At 33.4% G+C, this 24,945-nt stretch overlaps 1 protein-coding gene across 1 annotated transcript in view; it reads right to left on the reverse strand.

Annotated features, from left to right (window-relative positions):
* The window catches only part of LOC115888655 (43 kDa receptor-associated protein of the synapse homolog), a 61,864-nt gene that overhangs the window by 15,083 nt on the left and 21,836 nt on the right, over positions 1–24,945 (reverse strand). Inside the window, exon 4 of the mRNA XM_030908432.1 lies at positions 1,442–1,564. Within this exon, the coding sequence (XP_030764292.1) occupies positions 1,442–1,564 (123 nt within the window). The remainder of the gene's footprint in view (positions 1–1,441; positions 1,565–24,945) is intronic.

Raw genomic sequence — 24,945 nt, forward strand, 5'->3', positions numbered from 1 at the left:
TCAATACGCTGATGACTGTGCTCTAGTTGCAAATACGTTACAGCAATTGCAAGAAATGTTGAACACATATAGGTATATGGGCATACGAGGCTTTGGGACTTAAGCTGAACATCGATGAAACTAAAATCATGTGCACTCCCCCGGAAGATCACAACAATTCTATAAAAATCGGAGAACTATTGGAATATGTAGCGGAATTCAATTACCTCGGCAGTTTGATTTCGGAAAAGGCCAATATCGACTCTGAAATTCAGCATAGGATTAGCAGCGCCTCAAGAGCATTCTGGAAATTAAAAGACAGGGTTTTCTACAATCACGACTTGAGCACAAAAACGAAACTTGCAGTGTACCGAGCAATAATAATTCCCACCATGTTATATGGAAGCGAAACCTGAGTACCGTACCGCCGACACATGAACGCATTAAACAAGTTGCAACAGAGACATCTTAGACAACTCTTAAGAATAAAATGGTTCTACCATGTCTCAAACGTATCGATGCTTATAAAATATAAAAAGCTAACTGCGAGAGTATTGAAGTCATGATTACTAAGTCCCGCTTAAGATGGGCTGGTCAAAATATCTGCTTTACGGTGAGCTTGTAGACGGTAAGAGGAGGTCGGGTGGACAACTCAAACGGTACAAGGATATTTTTCACGAAAACTTAAACTTAACAAGCAGAATGAGTGGGAAGAAGCAGTTCACAACAGAACGGAATGGAGAAAAATTGTAAAGTCAGTTACCAGCGACAATCAAAAAGTAAGGAGGCAACAAAGCAATGAGATTTTTGAATGTCTGGAGTGTGGTAAACAGATAACTGAGAAATTGAATCGTGTGATTCGATGCACTAAAAAGAATCGTAATGCCCATCACTACAACAAAGTAATGAGATCTTTGAATGTCCGGAGTGCGAAAGAGAGATAGCATCACGTATCGGGCTTTTCAGTCACAGAAAAGCTCATGAAAGAAAACGCTTTGCGTGACCATCTTCTGATGCGTGTCAAATACTCGTCAGCGAGTAATGGCAGTATGTATGTAATTGGGATTGGGGTACAAGAACACAAAAAAGTCGAACTAAAGCTGTTGATATGTATTATGATAGTTAGACCACTCTTGTAGTAAACGTCTCAAATGCACTACCATCAGTTATTTTTGCTTCTATATCACCTAAAGCAATTAATAAAAAAGCTGCATCTATCTCTCACACTGTATTTACTAGAAAAATAATTCCTTAGTTTTTGTGAATTGCATAAATATAACTATAGTACAATGCGATCGAAAAAAAGAAACGGCGGTAGAGATGGCTTCGAAATGAAGATACATATATGTATATTATTTAAAATAAGACGAAGAATGTCATCGATCATCATTTTCAAGCCAACTGGACGCCGTTCTTTTAATTTCTATTGTGTTATGACATTAATTGTTAATCAATACTGTACCTTTCCAAGCCTCCTAATCTTTGATGAGCACGTGCTAGATTCAGATAGGATTCAGCTCGCATGTTGGGGTTGTCTAGTTCCTCCGATATGAACAGCTGGCGGTGGGCGTATTCTAAGGCGTCCCTGAAATCCAATAATTATCATTATTAATCAGTAGGAAATTAACATAGGTGATATATTAATATAGATAGAGAGAGAGAGAGAGAAATTGGAAAAAAAATAGAAACCCACTTTTTTATTTCACTAGTGAAAAGGTTTTTCAATTCATTACTTTTTGACTATATATGTTCCTATACCTAAAATAAATTGTTTTTAAGTTATATAAGATTTAGTTTTAAAGCGTATAAGTATTTTTCTTTATTTCAACCAGTAGCCTATGACTTTAAACGTCAAGTGATGTAAAACAGTAGATCTGGCCATGTCATATGTGACACTTTGTTCAAAAAGCAATATGTTATCGATCATCATTTTCAAGCGAACTTTGCTCTGTTTTTTTCGATCATATATCGGTATATTATTAATAATATCAACTATTAGATACCACTAAAAGAGCGAAAATAGGAGATACTTTTTATAAATACACTTGACTGTTTGACACTTAATGTCAAAGGAAGCTAGATAAAATCAAGAATGTTATACGTTTTCAAACTAAATCTTAAATAACTTACAAACCATTTATTTTAAGTATAGGAACATGTATACTCAAAAAGTAACGAATTGGAAAACCTTTGCATTAGTGAAATAAAAAAAGTGGGTTTTCATTTCAAAAAAATACTTTATGATAATTTTTCAATCGCTAAATTTCATGACAGCTACCGCCAATATTATATAACATTGGAACAATTTAATTTTTGAAACATTATTTTGAGTATTATTTTAGATGTTTTTTAAGAAACTTTTAATCCCGTTTTAATGTATCTAATTTTCAACAATCAAAAATCGTTTTTTATTTTTTAAACAACTTCCGGATTTATTCTGCCATTATTCAGCCGTAAACATTTTCATTGTCAATAAAATCGGATTAAGCAATTTTTCAAAATTTCCTTCCGGTAAATAACCGCGGAAAACTTTTTATTGACATTTTATAACTTCAAAATGATCGAAGTTTCCTCTGTGGAAAGTGGCTTTGGCGACGAAAAACTTTTAGGAGATAATTTTCCAGGAACGAATTTTCTTGCGGACCTTAAAAACAATCTATCCAATTTATTGTTCTCTGGGGTGCAGCGTCATTTATTTGATTGAAATTTGTAGAAGTTAGGACAGGGGACATTCATAATTGAATTCACTATCTGAAAACTGGTTGATGTACAGGGTGTCCCATTTTCGGGTGTTTTACAGGGTACTCATGTAGAAATACAAAGATGCGGTTTTCACTTCATTATGCTACTTTTTCATGAAAATAAAGATGCTACAGCCAGATTTGTCCTGGCCCCTTTCTGAAATACAGGGCGAAATTGAAAATGTTGGTTCATATCTCGGTTATCTTATAACTTTTCGAAAAGGTAAAAACTGATCCCAGTAGACATTTTCACGTAGAATCCAGTGACGTAACTAGTTTTTCATTAGGAGCTGTCATTCTCGAAATATAACCTAAACTTATTTTTTTTAAATGGGACACCCTGTATATTATTTTTTTTATAAAATTTGCCTCGTCATGAGCTTTCTAAAAATATAATATACTTTAGACCTATTTTCATAAATAAAGGAAAAACTACATTTTTTAACTTTTTAACATAAAAAAATAAGGCTGTACTGCCGTTAAACGGTAGCTTACTAAAATGCCGTTAATAGGTATGAAGTCGTTGATGTGACGCACTTGACGGCTTTATGCAATATAGGAATTTTATAAGGACTAACCAACGCTATCCACCCCAGCAAATAACCAACTTAACCAACGCAACTAACCTCGACACTGATAAAAAAATATAAAAAACAAATACAAATTAGTAAAAACCAACCAACCCCACCAAATAACCAACTAACCAATGAATTAACACCCTCCAAATAACCACGCTAACCAACCCGCCAAATAACTAAACCAATCCAACCAAAAAGAATGAAACCAATGCAATAAGATTACGCTATAAGCAAAAAAAATATAAAAAAGTCTTGGTCGGCGTGAGATTTGAACCACGGACCATTCGCTCACGAAGCGATAGCCTCATCCACGGAGCCACAGGTGCTCTTGCAAAATGCTTACAGCTAGGCATTACTTTCCGCCGGCATGAACGACGTCACAATATCTATTAACGGCATTTTAGTAGGCTACCGTTTAACGGCTGTTTAAGTACATCGAAAAATAAATGCCTTTATTGTCAAAAAATTTTACAATTTGTAGACACAGGTAAAGTAATCAATCAAACAAACAAAAGAGAATACAAAACAAGTATACAAATTACATTGTCAGTCTTATTGTTTAAAATAAACATTTATAAATCTTTACAATTTCAAAGAATAAAAAAATTAAAATAAGATTCAAAAATATTTTGAAAGTTTATACTAAATATACTAATAGCAAATATTAGACCCCCAGTGTTTACAAAATCAAATTCGATTATCAAAATATAAGTCATTTACGGCGTCTAGCCTTGTCTAGTAAATAAGATTTCAATGCTTTGCGAAATGAAGAAAATTATGTTATGGATTTCATTTCAAATGGCAGGTGATTGTGCATTTTTTTCGAGTTGTATAATATTGAACTTTTAACTAACTCTGAGCGTGGGGTAGGTAGATAAAGAGCTTGCTCCGCGTTCCTGAGTGGATAAGTGTGAGATGGCCTTTCTTGAGAAGCTGATACATGCTTACGTATTAGGCAAACGGACTCAAATATAAATAAGGAAGGAAGAGTTAATATTTTTAATTTTTTAAAAAGTCCTGGCAATGAGTTCTGCTGTTTAGTCCCAGTGAATATCGAACAGCTCTCTTCTGGAGCTTGAAAATGCGGTCAAATTGAGTCGCACAACACGTACCCCATGCAGAATAGAGGGGCATATCTGAGGTGTGACTCAAAAAATGCATAATAAACAGTTCTAGCCACTGACAAGTTAAGCTCCTTAGAAACAGATCTTAATGCAAAACAGGCAGAGCTTAATTTTTTCGAAAAACCGTCGATATGCATGTCCCGTTTTAGAGAATTGTCTACAACAAGCCCTAAGAATTTTACAGAATTTACGACGTCAATGGTGGTGTTGTTAAGTACAAAAGGCTGCAGCGAGTTTTTATACGACAAAGCTTTAGTTTTAGAAATGTTGCGACTCAGGAGATTCGAATCGCACCAAGATTTAATGGTGATTAAGTCATTTGATAAGTGCTTGTTGCTCCAAGTCAAGCTAGTATCGTCCGCAAAAACACATATTTTACCACTGATGTTTATGTTAGCAATGTCGTTAATAAAGAGAAGAAACAAAATAGGGCCTAGTACTGAGCTTTGAGGTACTCAACATTCTATTGGCTTGCTAGAAGACAACGTGGTATCCACCCTCACAAGTTAACTTCTGTTGCTCAGATACGACTTAAACCATTCGAGAGATGTTCCCCTGAACCCATAGTGCTGCAGTTTTATAATAGATAGTCATGAAAATTGAATAATTTATTCAACGTCAAATTTTGGCTGTTGTCTTTTCCATGCCAGTGTCCGTGTTGTTTTTTAATTCACTGATGGTACTAAACATGGTACGACAACAAAATTTTGATTATTGCGAAAAATATGACATGAATAAATTTTTATATTAGCCAAGGAAGATTCTGGTGCAGCGGCAGAGCTCTATTTGGACAGGTAGGTTATCAGGTACACGTATCCTTGTAATTTACTTATTTCGTTTTGAGCCATTTCTGGCTCCAATTCAATCAGCAATCGACACGAAAGAGAATTAAAAAATATTGACTCAAAACTGAACTAGAATTTCGAAATCTGAACTAAGACAAGCGCACTTATAATGACAAGAAAAACGAGGTGAGGAGGATGGTGAAAGAAGAAAAGAATAAAGTGTGGGATGACAAATGCAAAGAAATTAATACGTATATAGGCGGAAGAAAAAATACGGAAGTATGGAGATTTTTAAAAACAACAACAACTGAAAAACAGGAGTCAGCCCCTATAGAAATAATAATCAACAAAGAATGGGTGAAATATTATTCCAAATTGTTGTCAGAGAACAGACCTGAGTATCAAGAACCGCCACAGCCAGAAATAAACATTGAAGGAGAGGAAATCTACGTGGATACCAACAAAATAAAGACCGCTATAATGTCTTTAAAGAATGGAAGAGCATGTGGCCCAGAGGGAGTATATGCGAACTCATAAAATCTGGAAGCAAAAAACTGTTTAGAATGTTAACAAACATAGTTAACCAGTGCTTAAATGGTCATCCAGTACCTGAACAGTGGAAAAAAGCATATATCTCTAATAACTACAGGGGAATTTCGGTCACCAGCACTATGAGTCGCCTCTATGGAAGGATACTGAGGAACTTAATTGAAGAGGAATACTCCAGCTACGAAGAAGAAGAGCAGAATGGTTTCAGAAGCGGAAGATCATGTACAGATAATATCTTTGCATTGAAACAGATCATCGAGAAGAAATCTGCAATGAACCAGGAAGTTCATATAACATTCATCGATCTACAAAAAGCATATGATACAGTGCCAATAATAAAATTATGGGAAGTATTGCACTAATCAAGAATTAACGCCAGCTCTGATAAAAGCTGTACAAAATCTTTACCATGGAGGAAAATCACAAATAAAAACGGTCAACGGTCTCTCAGAGGAAATTTCTATCACTAAAGGGCTCCGACAGGGTTGTTGTATATCCCCAACACTATTTAAAATTTATATTGCCAAGGCCTTACATCTATGGTTAAGAAAATGTAACGGAATGCGTATAGAACTAAATGACATATGCCTATACACCTTGCAATTTGCAGACGACCAGGCCATAATTGCAAATGACAAAGATGACATGGAATATATGGTGCGGAAAATAATTGAAGAATATGCTAAATGGGGTCTCACAGTAAATACAGAAAAAACAAAATACCTTCCAATTGGAGCTAATACAGAAAATCTTATTTTAGACAATAATATGGAAATTAGGGCATGTGAAAATTACAGGTACCTGGGATCGATATTTACAGGAGATGGAACGGACGATAGAGAAATAAACAACAGAGTAATACAGGCACGAAGAGTTATCAGATGCATAAATGGCATTCTATGGAGCACTGAAATTACAAAAAACAGGAAATATAATATTACGAGACACTAGTTAAAAGCATATTACTCTATGGATGTGAAACATGGCGACTCACTGAAAGGAATAAAAGGAAATTAGAGACAACAGAAATGGACGCGATTAGAAGAGCAATGAGAATTTCACGGAGGGATAAGATCAGAAATGAAGACATTAGACAACAGATGGGAATAGAGGGAACAATAGTAAATGATATAGAACAAAAACCATTAATATGGTACGGCCACGTTCAGAGAATGCACAATGAAAGAATTCCAAAACAAGTCATTCATTGGATACCACCTGGTAAACGAAAGAGAGGACGTCCCAAGAAAACATGGATGGAAGGAATAAGAAGGTCGATGAGCGAGAAAAATCTGACCGAAGATCAATGGGAAAATCGCACAGTTACTTTTTAGAAAATCAAAAAACTAATTGCACATTCTCATGGCTACTCTATTAGAGCTATCTAATAGTATTTTTAGATTTTCAAATTAGCTGATAAGTTGTGAGATACAAAGGACAACTTAATTTTTCTAAATACGGACCTGCAGATTTTGAAAGAACTCGGTCTCCTGAGTACAATGATATGCCACACTTAACATTTTTTTTTGTTTCGAACATTTGAACACAATTTAATTAAACTAATGTTAAGTCCGGCTCTGTTTTTTTTAAATATTTAATCTATTCATCGTTACAATACTGATAAGCTTTCAAACTTAACAATGACGTGGAGTAAAACATTGAATACGGATAATCAAATGCAATTAAATAATAAAAAATAATATAAAATTATTGGGCATTAGTCTTAGATCTTAGGCATTACTTGACGTCATTTTTAAAAGTGAGAATACATTTCAACATTACAATGAAGAGTACAGAATGCATTCGGAAGTATAAGAAGAAGATATGTTCAAAGAGCTATAAATAAGATTGAACGAAAAATACATTAATTTGTGCATTAGGGACGGTGGTAACCCTTTCGAACATGTAGAGCATTACTAATTTTAAAAAAACTAGTTTGTAGAAGTTGATTTATTTACAATAACTACAATTAATATTATGCATATTATTAGATCCTACACTGAGATTTTAAAATCACAATAAAAAAAGTTATAAATAATATTTTTAAATTGCTGACATGGGTATTATTTGTTTAAATCTTTCAATTGGCTCGATTCAATGTTAATTAGCGCTGATCCATATTGTTGCGATGAATATAATCAGATTAAATAATTTAAAAAACCAGAGTGGGACTTGAAACTATTTTAAATAATAATTAAATAGTTTTGTTATTGTTAAGGTAACCAAAACAAAAAAAAGTATCAAGTATGGCACGTTATTGTACTGAGGAGACCGAGTTCTTTCAAAACTTTAAATAAAAAATGCAGGTCCGTATTTAAAAAAATTAAGTTGGCCTCTGTATCTCACAAATTATCAGCTAATTTTAAAATTTAAAAATACTATCAGGTAGCCCTAATAAAGTAGCCATGAGAATGTGTAATTAATTTTTTGATTTTCTAAAAAGTAACGGCAGGAAAAAATAAAATTGATTTTCAAAAAAATCCGTTTTTTCCAAAAAACTCAGCAATCCTTGAAATTTTTAAAACTTTTTTGGTGGCATCTTGGTGAACATCCTAAAGCCCAACTTTGCCCCAATTTAACCATCTTCGTATCTCTTACGGTTTCCGAGATACCAATGCTCGTACCTCGAATTTGTAGCACCCTGTATATAATTACAACGCCAACCCAGCACAATACTTTTTCTACTCGTAATAAATTCCTGAAATAATAATTTCTGAATATTTTTTTAAAACGTAACTGGCTATCGAAAAAAATATTGTTTTATACATGACGATAAAATATCATTTTATCGTCTTGTATAAAAAATAACTATTATAATGCCTGGTTGTATAGTTATACGATATTATCAATTGATTAGAACACGTTGAGTAACACCCTTTTAAACTCATTTCCAGTTTTATCCCGAGGATTGGAAAGTTTAAATTGGTTTTTATGAGTAAAGATTTTTCGAAAACTATATTTTTACGTAGTACGTGTTTCAATTCCTCGAACGAGATAAAATAACTCTACGAAAAATAGAAACGAACAACTACAAGAAACACGTTTCATAAGTCGTATTTGGACGTTCGCCTTTCTAGAAAAATTGTCTTTACGTGATTCTTATTCCATATTGAACTGGGCGCAACAGTAAAGTATGTACGCCCAATTTAAATCGATTTCTGAATGAACTGCAACTTCAGTGCATCACTGCATAACAATAGAACTGCTCTCGGGCAATATATTAAATAATATCAAACCTTTTACTTGTTTCTGTGAGAAAAATTACAAAACAGATATATTTATGAATATACAGGGTGGTCCAAACTGTATTCAGGAAACTTCGGCAGCATATTCTGCAGATAAAAATACGTAAAAAAGTTCGTATAAATGTATCTCCTAAAATGCTTAGTTTCGGAGATACAGGGTGTAGAAGTTTCATTTTTATTTTGATTTTTTTCCCAATAATTTCTGAAGTAACTTCAATATTTGGATGAAAATTGGTGTCTGGTAGGTTTTTGATATGAGAAATTTAATTTTGATGTCAATATGACTCCTACTTGTGGAGGGCGCCACCTACATATTTTTTCACTGGTTTGAAGAGTAATATCTTTTCGTCCGTACCTGTATAAAACTGCTGAATGAAAAAATATACATTTTCGCGATTTTTTACGTAAAAAATGTATCTTGGTAAAAATCGCTACGAGCAACCGTTGTCAAGATATTTAGAATGGAAATAGTCAATACATGTCATTATTGACAAAAAATAAACATGTTGATTAGTTATAGTTATTTGACCCTATGATAAATTTTCCTTCGAAAAAATGATGATACGGTTTCTATTGAATATTTTGAAATAAAAACATTTCAAATTTTTGATTTCAGTTTAATAACTATTTAGTCAACATGTTTAATTTATGTCAATGATGACAGGTATTGATAATTTTGATTCCAAATATCTCGAGAACCATTTCTCGCAGCGATTTTCACCAAGAGATATTTTTTACGTAAAAAACGTCGTAAATGTATATTTTTTTAATCGTAATTTTTAGACAGGTACGGACGAAAAGTTATTACCATAGACTTAAAATAAAATATAGACTGAGCATCTCATTCATAAATAGCTGGAACATGCGGTCAGACAATGTCTTGTTATTGTTGTGATGTTGTTGTGTTATTGTTTTAGGTTATAACGAGTGCGACACGAGCGATAGATAGGTTGTCTCTGTCGTAACGGTCGTTCCCTGACGACTCTGCCGAGAAACACAACACTGTCACAGACACTGTCTTTCGTTTCTCAAGTACACCTGAACTCTCCGTATCATAGCCGGGTAAATTTTTTTATTTTAATGAAGCTATAATTAAATTAAAAATATATCGTATTTAAACTTTTTTATATTTTATTAAGATTTAGGACAGGTTTTTTAGATAAAAGTTTAGAAAAAAACGTCTTAGAGCCCTTAGAAAAGGATAAAAATAATAAAATACACGTTATAGAAGAAATTTTATAATCGAAATTAGGTAATTTTTGAAATTAATATAATAAATTATTAATTTTAGTCAAACATTTACAACCCCTAATATTAATCAAAACAGGATCTATTCCACAGATATAATAGAATCGGCGACAGCGAGAGAAAAAAAAATGATTGTTGTAGTTTTTTTTCCGGTTAAGTGATATCTTAAGTAAAAGAGATAGTAAATTAGAGATAACATAAATTGGTTCCATTAAAGCAGGAAGTGGATAAAATGGTGATAGGAAGTGGATAAAATGAAAACTACATTTATTTAACTCGGTACTGTCTTTATTATACCGGGTTTGTCCCAAAAGTGGTTCATCCCCATAATTTTTTTATATTTTCAAATAAAAAAACAAGATTTAGGATGTTAGTATATGACATAAATTAGGATTGATTGACGCATTCAATTGTTTTTGGTCACTTCCTGTTTCACCGGAAATGACTATAACTTTTAATTTTTAAACGGCACCCTCGGTATATTTCTACTTTATTCGATAGAAAATGACACTCTGAATAGAATGACATATCATGTGTTAACTTTTGACATTTTCGCATGGTTTAATTGTAATTGTAACACGCGGTTCATAACGACAATTTGACTCGAAATACCAAGTATGTGGTATCAATATATTCATAAAAAAATGCTTTTTCCAAATATGCTAATGAGTCACCCTTGTTCCATTTGAAAAAATTGACGTATGTATGATTAAAAATACGATTTGTACATCTTTTAACCGGCCTAGATAAGACACGAAACCCATTAGACGATCAAAACTATTTTTCCAAGGCTCCTTGATTAAAACTTAGTGTTTTTAACAACACCATGGTACCCTGGATTGAAATTTAAAAGTTGACATATGATATGTCATTCTATTCAGAATGTCATTTTTTATCGAATAAAGTAGCAATATACCGAGGGTGCCTTTAAAAATCAAAAGATATAATCATTTCGGTGAAACAGGAAGAGACCAAAAACAATGAATACGTCCAATAAATTCTAATTTATGTCATATACCTACTAACATACAAATCTGTTTTTTATCTGAAAAAATAAAAAAATTATAGGGGGTGAGCCACTTTTGAGACGACCCGGTATATTAAAAAATATTGTTTCATAATGTAATATCATTTTAAAATTCTTGTATGTTATTTTAGATTCTGAAGATAATTTTAGAATAAACCGGATTATATTTTTAATAAAAACATTATTAATTATTAACAGGGTTATAATTATGATTTTGTTACAATGTAAGTAAGTAAATAATGTAAGAGAAAAAATTCAGATTTTACATTTTACTAAAATATTATCTAAATAATCGCCTTTCTACAACGTCACTGACTCCTAATGGGTAAATTGAGAGTTGCCTACCGGTCGAAAGTCGTTTCAAGACTTAAATGGATTATTTAAGTCAAATTTCTTGTAAATTTGGCACTAGCGAACCATATTTTATAGTTCTTGAACAGAAAAAGTCAATAAAATAAACACTTAAGGACTACAAGCTAAGAAAATGCGTTAATACAGCCGGCAAATGCGTTAATACAGCGGCAACAAAGCTTTACCGCACACGTGCGACACGTACTACAAGGTAATAAATGAATGAATAGGCTCCCTCGCCTCTAATCGGTGTTGTCATATTGTAAAGAACTTATCCTTTTTAAACAGTATCCGACTTATAATTTAGTAGTATAAGGACTATTTAATACATCTATGGAATATTAAAACCTACTTTATTAAACTGTAGTATTAATATCTCAATATATGTGTATAACAAGAAAAAAAATATTGATAATATTAAAGACGTGACAACATAGGCTGAATGAGGAAAGCTCGGTCGACTGTACCCAGAAGTAAACATGTGTACAAAAAAGCTTCTTTGACCGCGTTGAGATGTAAATAGTGTAGTCTATATTTTATTTTAAGTCTATGGTTATTACACTTCAAACCAGTTAAAAGATATGTAGGTGGCGCCCTTTACAAGTAGAAGTCATATTGACATCAAAATCAAATTTCTGATGTCAAAATACAACCGGACACCAATTTTCATCCATATTATTGACGTTACTTCAGAAATTATTTGAAAAAAATAGAAATAAAAATGAAACTTTCCGATACTAAGTATTTTAGGGCATACTCGTATGTTTATACAAACTTTTTTACTTATTTTCATAGAATATGCTGCCGAAGTTTCCGGAATCCAGTTTAGACCACCCTGAATAATTCAGATTTAAAGAATGATCAGCTTACTATACCTTAATTATACATGGACGTTTACAAGTTTTATTAATGTCGCGTGAAAAAATTTAAAATTCCTATTACGACCTCCACAGGCACCCATCAATAACTGCATTAAGGTCGGTAATCCGCACATTTCAACTCTTTTCCTCGCTCCAATAATTCCGAATGGATTTTCCCGAGTGTAAGAATTTTCCGTCTCTCGTTCGTGTTCATACGGACCGAGCACATCGCGGATCGAGGGCTCTAAAGTACATTTTGCCGTCTTTAGGGCCGCTTTGTGAAGAGCTGCAGGCGTTCTGATATTGCTGTGCGTGTAGAAAAGTTAAAAAGCAGACGTAAGAAGGAAAAATGCACTTAGAAATGACGTTAATGGATTGTTTTTGTAATTTTAGATAAAAAAAAACAATATATAAGTTTGTAGTCGTGTATTTGAGTACAAAGATCTACAATATACGTAATAGTGGAGTGTCCAGAGACTTAGAGAATTCAATTACTGTGAATGTACGAGGCATGTTTTTTAAGTAAGTACCGTTTTGGAATTAAAAAAAAACGTGCAAAGATATCGCAATAATTTTATTTTTACATGAAAGCCTGTACCTTAATCTACTTTTCTACATAATTTCTGTGAATATTGAGGCACTTGTCATAACGTGGCACCAGTTTTTCAATACCCTCCTCATAAAATTCTGCCGCCTGACTGGTTAACCACTGTATCACAACTGTTTTGACTTCGTTATCGTCTTGAAGACACTGACCGCCCAGGTGTTTCTTCAAGTGCAGGAATAAATGGTAGTCACTGGGCGCCAGATCAGGGCTGTATGGAGGATGATCTAGAGTTTCCCATTTAAAAGATTTGATGAGATCTTTGGTCCGATTAGCCACATGTGGACGGGCATTGTCATGCAGCAAAACAATACCCTTACTCAACTTGCCACGTCTTTTGTTTTGGATTGCACGGCGCAGATTGTCCATGTCTCACAATAAGATGCTGCATTGATTGTCTCATTACGAGACAGAAACTCCACTAGCAATACTCCTTTTCTGTCCCAAAAAACTGTGTACTTGATTTTCCGGGCAGAAATTGTTTGCTTAAACTTCACTGTTTTGGGTGATGATGAATGTCGCCATTCCATGGACTGTTGTTTCGATTCTGGTGTGACGTAGGCCACCCATGTTTCGTCACCAGTAACAATTTTGTCTAAAAAATCTTCACCTTCATTGTGGTACTGCTCAAGGAAAGTCAATGCATTGCCTAAACGTTGGGTTTTGTGCAAATCCGTCAACATTTTCGGAACCCAATTTCCGGTAATTCAAGTTCTCGGTCACAATGCGATACAAAACACTACGAGAACATTGAGGAAAGTAGTCGCACAATGATGAAATTGTAAAGCGTCTGTTTTCTTTCACCTTTTCGTCCACTTTCTGCACCAAATCTTCATTAACGACCGAAGGACGCCCACTCCGTTCTTCATCATGCACATTTGTGCGGCCATCTTTAAATGCTCTCACCCATTTCCTTACCATTCCATCACTCATAATGTTTTGTCCGTAAACTTCACAGATCTCACGATGAATATCGATCGGTTTTACGCCTTTAGCACTAAGAAATCGTATGACAGCTCGTACTTCACAATCGGCGGGACTCACGATTGTCGGAGGCATCTTAAACACTCAGTAAACAACGTATACAATGAAGAATCAGACTGTACTGGCGTCTGTGCATAGAAAAGAGATGTAGGTAACCAGCGCGCATGCGCGGAACGCCGACCGTAGCGCTGCGGCGGCGGAATCGCAAAACGGTACTTACTTAAAAAACATGCCTCGTATTAATGTAAAACCTTCTGTATTGTGTTTTATAGATAAAATTCTAAAGTGTTTATCCATTTTTTTTTCGTTGCTTTTAATTTTTTATTTTAGTAATTTTAATAAATTCTTAGTTATTCTTATGTTTTTTTTTATTTTTTTAGTTCTTTTCAAATAAATTTATTGAAATCAATGAATCTAATGCATAAGCTATAAGCTATAGCTATTCTGCTTATATTCTAATCATTGAAATTTTAATTGAAATCGAATTATACAGGGTGGCGCGTCATATACGACGCGGTTTTTGCAAGGAGAACAAAAGTTTATATTGAAGTGAAACTTTGTGAGCTTATGTAAGTGAATTTAAAGTATTTTCTAAAATTATATAGAGTTCTACAGGGTGTCCCCCAAAAAAGTTACACATCAAAGTAAGGTTTTTTGTAATGGAACACCCTATATATTAATTGATTTTTGGATTCTAGTAAAAAAATAGTTAAGCGAGTTTTATTAGAAAAGTATGTGACTAAAGTGTACCTATAGTTTTTGAAATACATTCACCAGCATCTTAAAACTTTGATGTATTTTAAAGTTTAATATATTATATTGTTCTAGTGGGCCGCTTTTAATGATTTTTTAAGCAGTATGTAACCAAATTATTCAAATTTTTAGTATCTCTTTCTAAATTAAAAATGAAACTCCCCATCTGTTAATTATACGAGGAAAAACAAAATGTTGATATTTTGGTGAAAGTTTGAAACACCCTGTAAAATATGTTAAAACAGCAACAAATTTCAAAATCATTTTATCATCTAGATACATCCTTTCACGATAGTGTGTTCTTTGGTTCATCTCATAGCTTTATTTTTGTTGGAAATATTCGCTTTTGAAGCAGACATACATTTTTCGTAATTTTTACATGAAGACCGTGCCTTTGCTTTTGGTCCTAGGCGACAGATCTAGTAATTTCTGGTTGTTTAATTCATTATCAATTTGAAAAGCTGACAAACGGCGTTTTCTTAGCGATAAACTTACAATAAGTCGATCGTCTCGATTAGAAGTTCTTATACGAAGGTTCCTGGACGTCTAGATTGACGTCCTCATGACGTCATAATTCAAAAAATACTCAGTATACTCTACGGTATTAAGGTATTTTTGGAACCGGAATTTTATAGCAAATTCACTGAACTAAACAAATATAAAGCATTTCATATGAAAAACTAAAACTTAAGTGTAAAAATAAATTTGACTCACCCTGTATATCTATAAAAATATTTTTGAATTGTGAACTACCATTAAATACATATTTTGTAAAAGGAGTGAAAATCTCAAATAGGAATCCTGATACAGAGCTTTTTCGGAACACGGATCCATCTTGCATTATGCATTTGCAAGATCCATATGCATTTGTATATGTGTGTTTTGTAACGTTTTCTTGACACAATGCAAACGGCAGCTTTTCGTCTTTGCGAGCAGTCGTAGGTTCGTTTTTTATTTTTTTATTAGGTGTTATAATTAATCAATAAAACAATAATTATTGGGCGCCAGGACATTCACTCAGAAATAATAGATCTCTTTACCCCAACTTAAATTTATTTATAATTAAAAAAATATTAGACAGGACATGAATGAAGTTAGGTTTTTAAAATGAATTAATACTTAAGAATAATAAGTAATCAAAATTTAAATGTATGACATAAAAAAATAGTATCACTTGTTCTGTTGATTAAAAATCATTGACATATTAATATTAAATTACGCAAAATAAAGTTAAATAAGTACCTCAAACTAACGCAGTTCATGAACCTTGTTGTATGCGCACATAATTCCGTAAATCAATTAAAAGTTAATTAAATAAATATGTCAAGTAACACCATCACAAAATACTTGACAAGATATTAATATATATAAAAAAATTTGTATATTTAAAATTAAGAAAGTTATATTTTATAATGAAATTCAAAAATATCTAATAATTACATAATTAATTACGCAATTCGTCAACAGTAAGTAAATAGATTTGAAATGAGTTAATAAAAAAAAATGAAATCTGGCCTGATTATCCGGTGCAATTCCAGGCTTTGGCTCGTCCTTCTGGATGGTGTATGGACGTTAGGTGTGGAGCTCATCCCCAATCTACCACAGCCTCGAACAGCCCCTTACAATACCACCAGCCATGTGGAAATCAAACATGGATCATAGATACAGGCTCTCGTACCTCAAACCACCAATCACGACATATAACTCGCCATGTAACTGGACGGTAAAACCCTGGAAACGACACAACTTATGCACAAAATGCATTTTAGAAATTTTAGAACTTCCCTAACGATGCTGAAGGTTTACTCAAAAATTAAACTCATGACAGGACAACCAAAACCACGTTTAGAAAATCTGTAAAAAGATAAGATTGAACCAAAAGAATAAAAATGTGATGAAGATCAAACTTACCACCAAAAATACCCATGGAAACTAAAAATTGATTCCTTCCCCAAATGCCAGGAACCATTAGGAGTACATTCCAAAGGTTAATAGGGTAAAAAGGTTGAAACTTTTTCGGATGACTTCAGATAAGTATGTCGATGTTTAAGCCACGAAATCTGAATCAAAAATGGTGACTTCCGATAGTCAAAAAGATGCTCTAGTTCTTCAACAGAGTGTCCGAAATTAGTCAGAACTAATTCGGTAGGGTGTATGTTGGGTTGCCAATAGTATAGTTTTATTAAAACGTTACAGTTTATTTAAATACTAAAGTGAAAGCAACGAATTTAAATGAGTAAACTTTGTAATATATCTTATTAACAATACAATGAAACAAGTTTTATAAAAATTCGTTCACAGTAAATGAATTCCGAGGTTTGTATCCCATAAGGGCTTAAAGCACTCCACTATAAGAGTGTTTAATAATTAATACTAAATATTTTTACCGTATTCTGGTAGGTTTTGTTTGAAAAACATAAGAAAATCCGAAAACAAAAGAAACTGGGTCAATTTTCTTTACAATATTCCGCTTTGGTTTCCGATCTCGAGACCGTCGCCACTAATAAATTATACCCCAAAGTTCGCATAAACACACTTTTTTTAATAGAGGGCGCTGCCGGCAGTCACAGCGAAGCGATAGGAAGGAAAGCCGACCGGGGAGGGAAGTTTCCCGGGGAGTTTTCTTTTCGGGAAATTCCTCGTATAAATCACGAGAACGAAGATAGTTTTTATCTAGAAATATCTGCACCTTCCGGCTATACCGATGAAAATATTTGACAAAATAATCATCATCATTTTCAACTTATTCAACCATTTCCTCCGTCCTGTCCATTGCCACTTGAGGGATTTGATTCTGATTATTTTCTGAAGGGATTCTGAAAGGATTTGATTCTGAAAGTCTCTTAGCCCACGGCCACACAGAAAGCGTTTTTAGCGTTTTGCGTTTTTTGCGTCTCAAGCGCTTTTTGCGATTTTACCGTTTTAAGCGCTTTTTTCGATTTGTGTCCATTAAAAACAGGCAAAAGACGCGGCAGGTCTGCAGTTTCTATCAATATGTCAATTAGTAACGTCGCAAGCTCGTGAATTCCCGGCCGGTCCAACAATCAATCCTGTGAGAAAGAGATAGGCGAGATCGGCGCCATTAGCGTTGAAGAGACGAAGATAAAAGATGCTGGGATTGAATTGTGGACGGGCCGGGGCATATATTCGGAGACAAACATAATCTACTGCTAGTGCCAGTGGTGTGTGTAAAAATAATAATTATTATTTACCATTTATTTTACAAATTTTACTTTATGTGTGTATAGTTTTTTTATGTTGTAGTGTTGTGGCTAGTACTTGTTATAATTATAATATTATATAATAAATAATTATAATTATATAATAGAATAGTAAATAACTCTAGTTGCTAATGCCATTTTAGGACATGATTTATGAAACATTTTGGAATGAAACGCCGTAGTCTTTACGCGCGCTGGGAGTAAAAATTCAAAGCCGTGACATACGAGTTGGTGAGACGCCCCTGACACACGACCTCGTTGTAACGAAACGTGTTAACGGCTTAGAAATACGTAGTGACGCGACGTGTATTTGTGAGCAGTCCACGTGTTTATCAAAAATACTGATATTTTCATACAAATTTTGTAAAAGTGAATCAAATTACTACGTATAAAAAACATTTGTTACAAGTAAAAAACTAGTTTTATTATTTTACGCGAATAAAACTGTTACACGTAAAAAACTATTTTTTACGCGTATAAAACTATTTGTTACGTGTAAAAATCTATTTGTTACACGTAAAAACCCTTTTTTTACGCGTCAAAAAATTATTGTTTCTGGTGGAAAACCTTTCTTACGCCAAAAAAAATTTCCGTGTAAAAAACTATTTGTTTCTATTAAAAAAACTTTTTTACCCAAAAGATAATATTTTTTTACGTGTAAAAAACTATTTGTTACACGTAAAAAATTATTTTTTTACGTGTCAAAAACTTATTGTTTCTGGTAAAAAGCTTTTTGTTACGCAAAAAAAATATTTTTTACGTGTTAAAAACTATTTGTTACTAGTAAAAAACTTTTTTTTTTTCGCGTCAAAAACTTATTGTTTCTGGTAAAAAAACTTTTTTACGCAAAAAAAAATATTTTTTACGTGTATAAAACTATCTGTTACATGTAAAAAATATTTTTTTTACGCGTCAAAAACTTATTGTTTCTGGTAAAAAGGTTTTTGTTACGCAAAAAAAATATTTTTTACGTGTAAAAAACTATTTGTTACACGTAAAAAACCATTTTTTTTATGCTTCAAAAACTTATTGTTTCTGGTAAAAAACATTTTATACGCAAAAAAAATTACGTGTTAAAAACTATTTGTTACTAGTAAAAAACTATTTTTTTTTCGCGTCAAAAACTTATTGTTTCTGGTAAAAAAACTTTTTTACGCAAAAAAAAAATATTTTTTACGTGTATAAAACTATTTGTTACACGTAAAAAATAATTTTTTTACGCGTCAAAAACTTATCGTTTCTGGTTTGGTCTGGTAAAAAAACTTTTTTTACGCGTAAGAACATATTCCTTTAATTTATTACTTTTTCAACATTTCAAACTACATTTTTTCAAACATTTCCTTCAAATTTTTGAGTTTAATAGAATCTTCCTAAACAGTAGATGTTCTCTATAAAAATATTTTTAGATAATATCCTAAAATGAAAAAAAATGCATACCATTTAATTTAATTTTTATTGCATTATTAAATATTACGTCCGCCTATGACGGGGTCTCATAGAAAACGCTAAAGACGCTACAGAAAACAAATTGATTTGTTTTCATTTGCGTTTTATGCGAGACACGCCGAACGCTAGACGCTTTTGGTGGGGCCCCTCCTATATAATCCTGTTATTTTGTTTTAGACGCAAAAGACGCTTCACGCTAAAAACGCAAAAAACGCTTTCTGTGTGGCCGTGCATTTAGTCTGAAACGTGGTGTTAAACAAGGTTGTATAGTATCACCCATACTCTTCAACATCTATGGAGAAAGTCTCACAGGGCTGGCGAGGCGGACTAACGATAGGTGGAAAAAGATCACAAACCTTAGGTATGCCGATGACACCTTAATTCTTGCATGCTCTGAGGAAGAACTTGTTCAAATAATGAGAAGGTTGAGTAAGATCAGTGCGGAACATGGCCTTATGCTAAACAAAAGGAAAACGCAAGTCATGATAATAGACCGAAATCCTACTAACATCAGGGAGATTGATGGTTTTGAGGCGGTTGAAAAGTTCAATTACCTCGGATCCCTCATAACAAACAATGGAGGCTGTGACGAGAAAATCAAACGCAGACTAGCAATAGCTCGTAACTCGACTATAAAACTAACACGAATATGGAAAGACTCTGCAATATCCCATCACAACAAATTAAAATTAGTGAACACATTGATCTTTCCTATCGCTACTTATGCATCAGAGACCTGGACTCTGAAAGCTACAAATAGACGAAAAATAGATGCTTTCGAAATGTAGGCCTACAGAAGAATGCTGGGAATTTCATACACAGAACATCGGACCAACGTATCAATTCTAAGGCAGTTGAAAGTTAACACAAGACTTTCAACCCAAATAAACCAGTCATGCCTTAGGTACTTCGGGCACACTTCGAGAAGAACAGATGGACTGGAAAAAATCATAATCGAAGGGAAGATTAATGGCAAACGACCAAGAGGAAGATCTCCGACGCGCTGGGTCAAACCAAAGAAATTATTGGTCACGGCCTGCAAGAGGTTTCTATAGCCTTCTATAGCCGCTCAAGATAGAGTGGGATGGAGAACAACGATCCGAGCAATTGAGACATGATGTCACCATACTCTTTCGAAAGTTAACGGACGAGAAGAGAGATGACATCTATTACCTGGGTCCTTTGTCGTATCCACTGTATTCTTTTATAGTCTTTTTTGATTATTTCCAGCATATTTCTTTTTTTGAGATATGAAACATGTTAATAATATTGTTAAATTTTTTAGTAACAATAAAAATCATCATAAAAAAGAATAGTATGAGCACAGAGCACAGTGTTTACAGTTGGTATGAGTACAATTTATTTCAATATAAATAGACTTCTAAATAAACTATATAAATAAGCATGTTTCGTGAACTAACCAACCTGCACGCAGTTATTAATGAACTTCTTCCTTCATGTTAGCATTCAGGCATAAGCCATTTATCTCAAAGCCGTTTAACTGCTCTTAAATCATTTTTGAATAAACTACTTCGTAGTTTTACGATATGTTTCCATGCCGCATTCAATAATCCCGTATATACTTTAACTTAATAACTCCGAAATTAGATTCATTAAAGTTATTCTAAAAATAAACTCCTAGTAAAGGCGAATGAGTGTGGATAACTGAACCCCCATTCATTTATACAGTTCAATTACACTTTATACTTTTTAGTTTACGATCATTCAAAATGTTCAAAAACACAATTAAAATTAATAGAATATTGTAGCGTTTTTTTTATAAAACATTACCACTGCGAACGGCAGCATTTCGTTGGTAGAGCAGTCGTGGATAAGGTATTTTACTGGAAAGAAACTAACTAACAATAATAAATCGAAAATACATATATTGGGCGCCAGGCATGAACAGAGAATGAAAACACAGTTGTTTATTACTTAAAACTAGTGACTATATTCATTCATGATGTATTCTGATGGTAAATAGCATTGTACAATTTTAATAATTATTATAGGTGGTAATATGTCGAATAAAGCTATGTATGTAAATAATATTAAATATTTATGTTCTATGAAAAAACTATGGAAAAATACAATGCGTGTAAAGTTATAGAAAATATATGAAAGGTAGCATTACTTTATTTAATTTGTTAAATTTTATGCGGTGTTAAATCTGAGATGTTGCAACCCGTAGATTCTAGAACCTATGTCTGGTTATTTATCTATTAATATATCTATAGAAAGTAATTCTATTACAAGACGTAATGTAATGAAACCTAAGATCTAAATCATATTGTAACTACTAAATCGTCATAAATGTTCTTAATAATCTAACCACTAAACATAGTCTGTACGATATTATTTAAAATGTACGTTATTATGTTAAGACTGAAAATCGACTAAAAACCAGAACCTAAATCTACACTTAGCTGTTCTTGAGGCAATCCTGTTTCAAAGAGTAGCAGCGTGAGGTGGGCTCATACCTCTGTACTGTCTCTCGGCGATCCTGTTGGCCAATACAACAAAAGGGGCCAGAATGAGGACACCATGAATCAATACAGCCGTAACTACTGACTAGGCTTAGAAATGGGAACGAAGCAGCATGGGGCTTACTGTGGCAATATGGGGACACTATCCGTACCTTGGACAATACTAGGACCTTGGATAATGCCCGTACCTTGGATACCGTCGGTACCTTGGACAATGTCCGTAACTTGGACCATAACCTTGGACCCTAAAAATACGAAACTCTCGTTTAAAACCAAACAAGGTCCAATAAGCAAAACAAACCCACCTCGAAATACTTCCGAGAGCTCAATAATAAACAAAGAAACTGTCCTTTCTTCCATTTAACATTCTGGAGGACAAAAGAAAACCAATGTGTCAGCAAACACCAAATACGAGTTGAGGTGGGTCAATCCAAAACTCTACCCCAAAAATACTCAGTAATAATATCGAATCTAAAAAAGATAATAACTCATCTTTACATATAGCTTCGAAATGGCAGCTGATTCAAATTATGCAGCAAGATTTAAATTATCATGCCGCAAACCGGCCAAAAAAAAAGTGAGGTTAAGCACGGAGAGGCGCCTTGAAACGATCTTGACAGCCCTCCACAGAACAGTCAAACGATAACAGGGTCGTGGACCAGAGAACGTAAAAATTACGCCAAGCGTGCCAAATTAATTATCAGGCCTGAACGATACGGAATCCGGTGACGATACGCCAGACATCATATATATCATATATAAAAAAGACATGTAACGAACTAAAAACGTTACAATATCCTAGCAACAGCTTACGTTAGTCAGTTGTATCCGTAGAGAAAGCCGAATATTTAGCTTATAAAACAATCAACTTTTGATTGCTAACTACAATTTCTCTTGACGGAAGATAATCAAAGGCCAAAATGACATTACTCGCAAATTTTGAAGTATAATTAGTGGAAAAGTTAAAAGTTTGACAACTTTTTTTACTAATTGAAAATGTCTACCACTAATTTTGACGTTCTGGACGCTTACATTGAAATTAAAGGAACAAACTTCTACGCTAATTGAGACCACTAATTTATTCCACTAATTGCAAGGTTCTGAATGGGGCTTAACGTCGTATTTTCTCCTTTGGCATTTTAAAACAGCAAAAAATATGACATTAATTAAAACTTTACCAATGACAATCTCTCTAAGAAGCATTTTCTTCTTGGCTATAAACAAATGAGGGTAGAAATTGCATACCCCCCAAAACGAATATTGACTTTCAAACTTAACAAGCCTGAAAAATTTAATTAGCTTGCCACCGAGCCTCAGCCACCAGAGTACATAGTTAGACATGCATATTTATCGGAAATATCCGGCCTGGAATCGGGTGCGGTGTTAATTTGCAGTCAAGGGCGGATTAATTAAATAAACAACGCCAGAGTTGCACCAGAGACCGCAGAACAACGTCGGCAGAGTTAGAGCCTTCCTGGATGCAAATTCTCGTGGCCATGGCTTTATTTATATTGGCTATAATTTCTCGGGGGAGCTATTATATCGAATATTTCTGTTAAAGTAAACTTAAGTTACATGAAACGATAAATTTCTTTATAAAAGAGTCTGGATTTTTCGCCAATGATTAGAATGGCCATTGACGGAAACAGTACTGGGAGAATTGTCAGCACAGAAGTTTGGAACACCCTCAAATAAAGAATTCTACTAAACCAACTCCCAATCCCATATAACAGCACAATCCTATAGATATCTTGAGGATATCCACCAAGGATATAGTAAATATCTTAGGGATATCCAAAAACCAGAGGAGGATATTTATGGGATATCCAAGTGGGACAAAAAAAGTCATCTTCAAGACATCCCTAGGCAAGCCTTTTACGATTATTTGGGATATTTCTAGGATAATACAAGGATGATGTTGGGAGCATTATAGAATATTTTTAGGACATGATATGAGGACTGTTATTTGACAATACTTATTTCATCCTTAGTTTATAGTAAAAACGTTCGCGATTTAGTTTTATTTAGCCACATTTTGACGTTATTCATTGGATATTTTTATTAACAGCTCTAAAATATACCTACATATTATGTCAATGAATTTTGTGTCAAAATTTAGAAGTTTATTTATATGAGTTAAGAACTTTCAATTTATACTGTACCATCGAAAAAAAACAGCGTTCAATTGGCTTGAAAATTACTTTGAATAAGAAGACTAAGGAAGGAGCATAATGCTATCCATGTATTCATGCATGGTGGGCGGAAAAGCCACCATAAAAGCTCTCTAGGGTGGGGATCCTTGACAGTTCTGTTTGACGATTCATTTGACACATTTGAATTTGATTTGAAATTTTGTGGATTTGTCAAGTCTTTACGGAGCTTATTTTATGTCATTTATGATTTATTCTACTACTGATAGTTGTATAAAGGTAGTAAATCTAGATGGAAATTGTGGCAGAACTTAAATTAACAGTGACACTATCGCGATTTATCGAAAAAGACTCTAAAATAGTTGGTTGTGTAGCGTGCGGTAGATCTCTCGGCAAAAACTGAGTGAAATAATGGAACAACTTTTTCGCTAGTAAGTGACTATATAATATACATACGTGTAGTAAACCGATCATTTATGAAATTCACTTAAATTAACTAAATTATATATTTTTCTTGCATTTTAGCTTTTATTTATTACTGTCAAAGATTAGATGTCAAAGAATTTAGATACGTTAATTTGACTTACCTGCTTCAGTAGCGTATCGGATGTTTGTGTTAATAAATACTTATTATAACTTATCTATTTTTTATTAGAATTATATATTTTTTATAACAATTTTAATAACTACCAACATTTATTCACAACGTAAAATAAAACAACAAATTATTGAGTCTACCCCACGTCTACCCTACATCATAGTTTTACATTTTTTAAATAAAATTAGAACGACACTGATAAACCGGAATTTAAGT

Source organism: Sitophilus oryzae, unplaced genomic scaffold (genome assembly GCF_002938485.1).
Source record: "Sitophilus oryzae breed Bouriz unplaced genomic scaffold, Soryzae_2.0 scaffold_806_pilon_pilon, whole genome shotgun sequence".
Taxonomy (NCBI): domain Eukaryota; kingdom Metazoa; phylum Arthropoda; class Insecta; order Coleoptera; family Curculionidae; genus Sitophilus; species Sitophilus oryzae.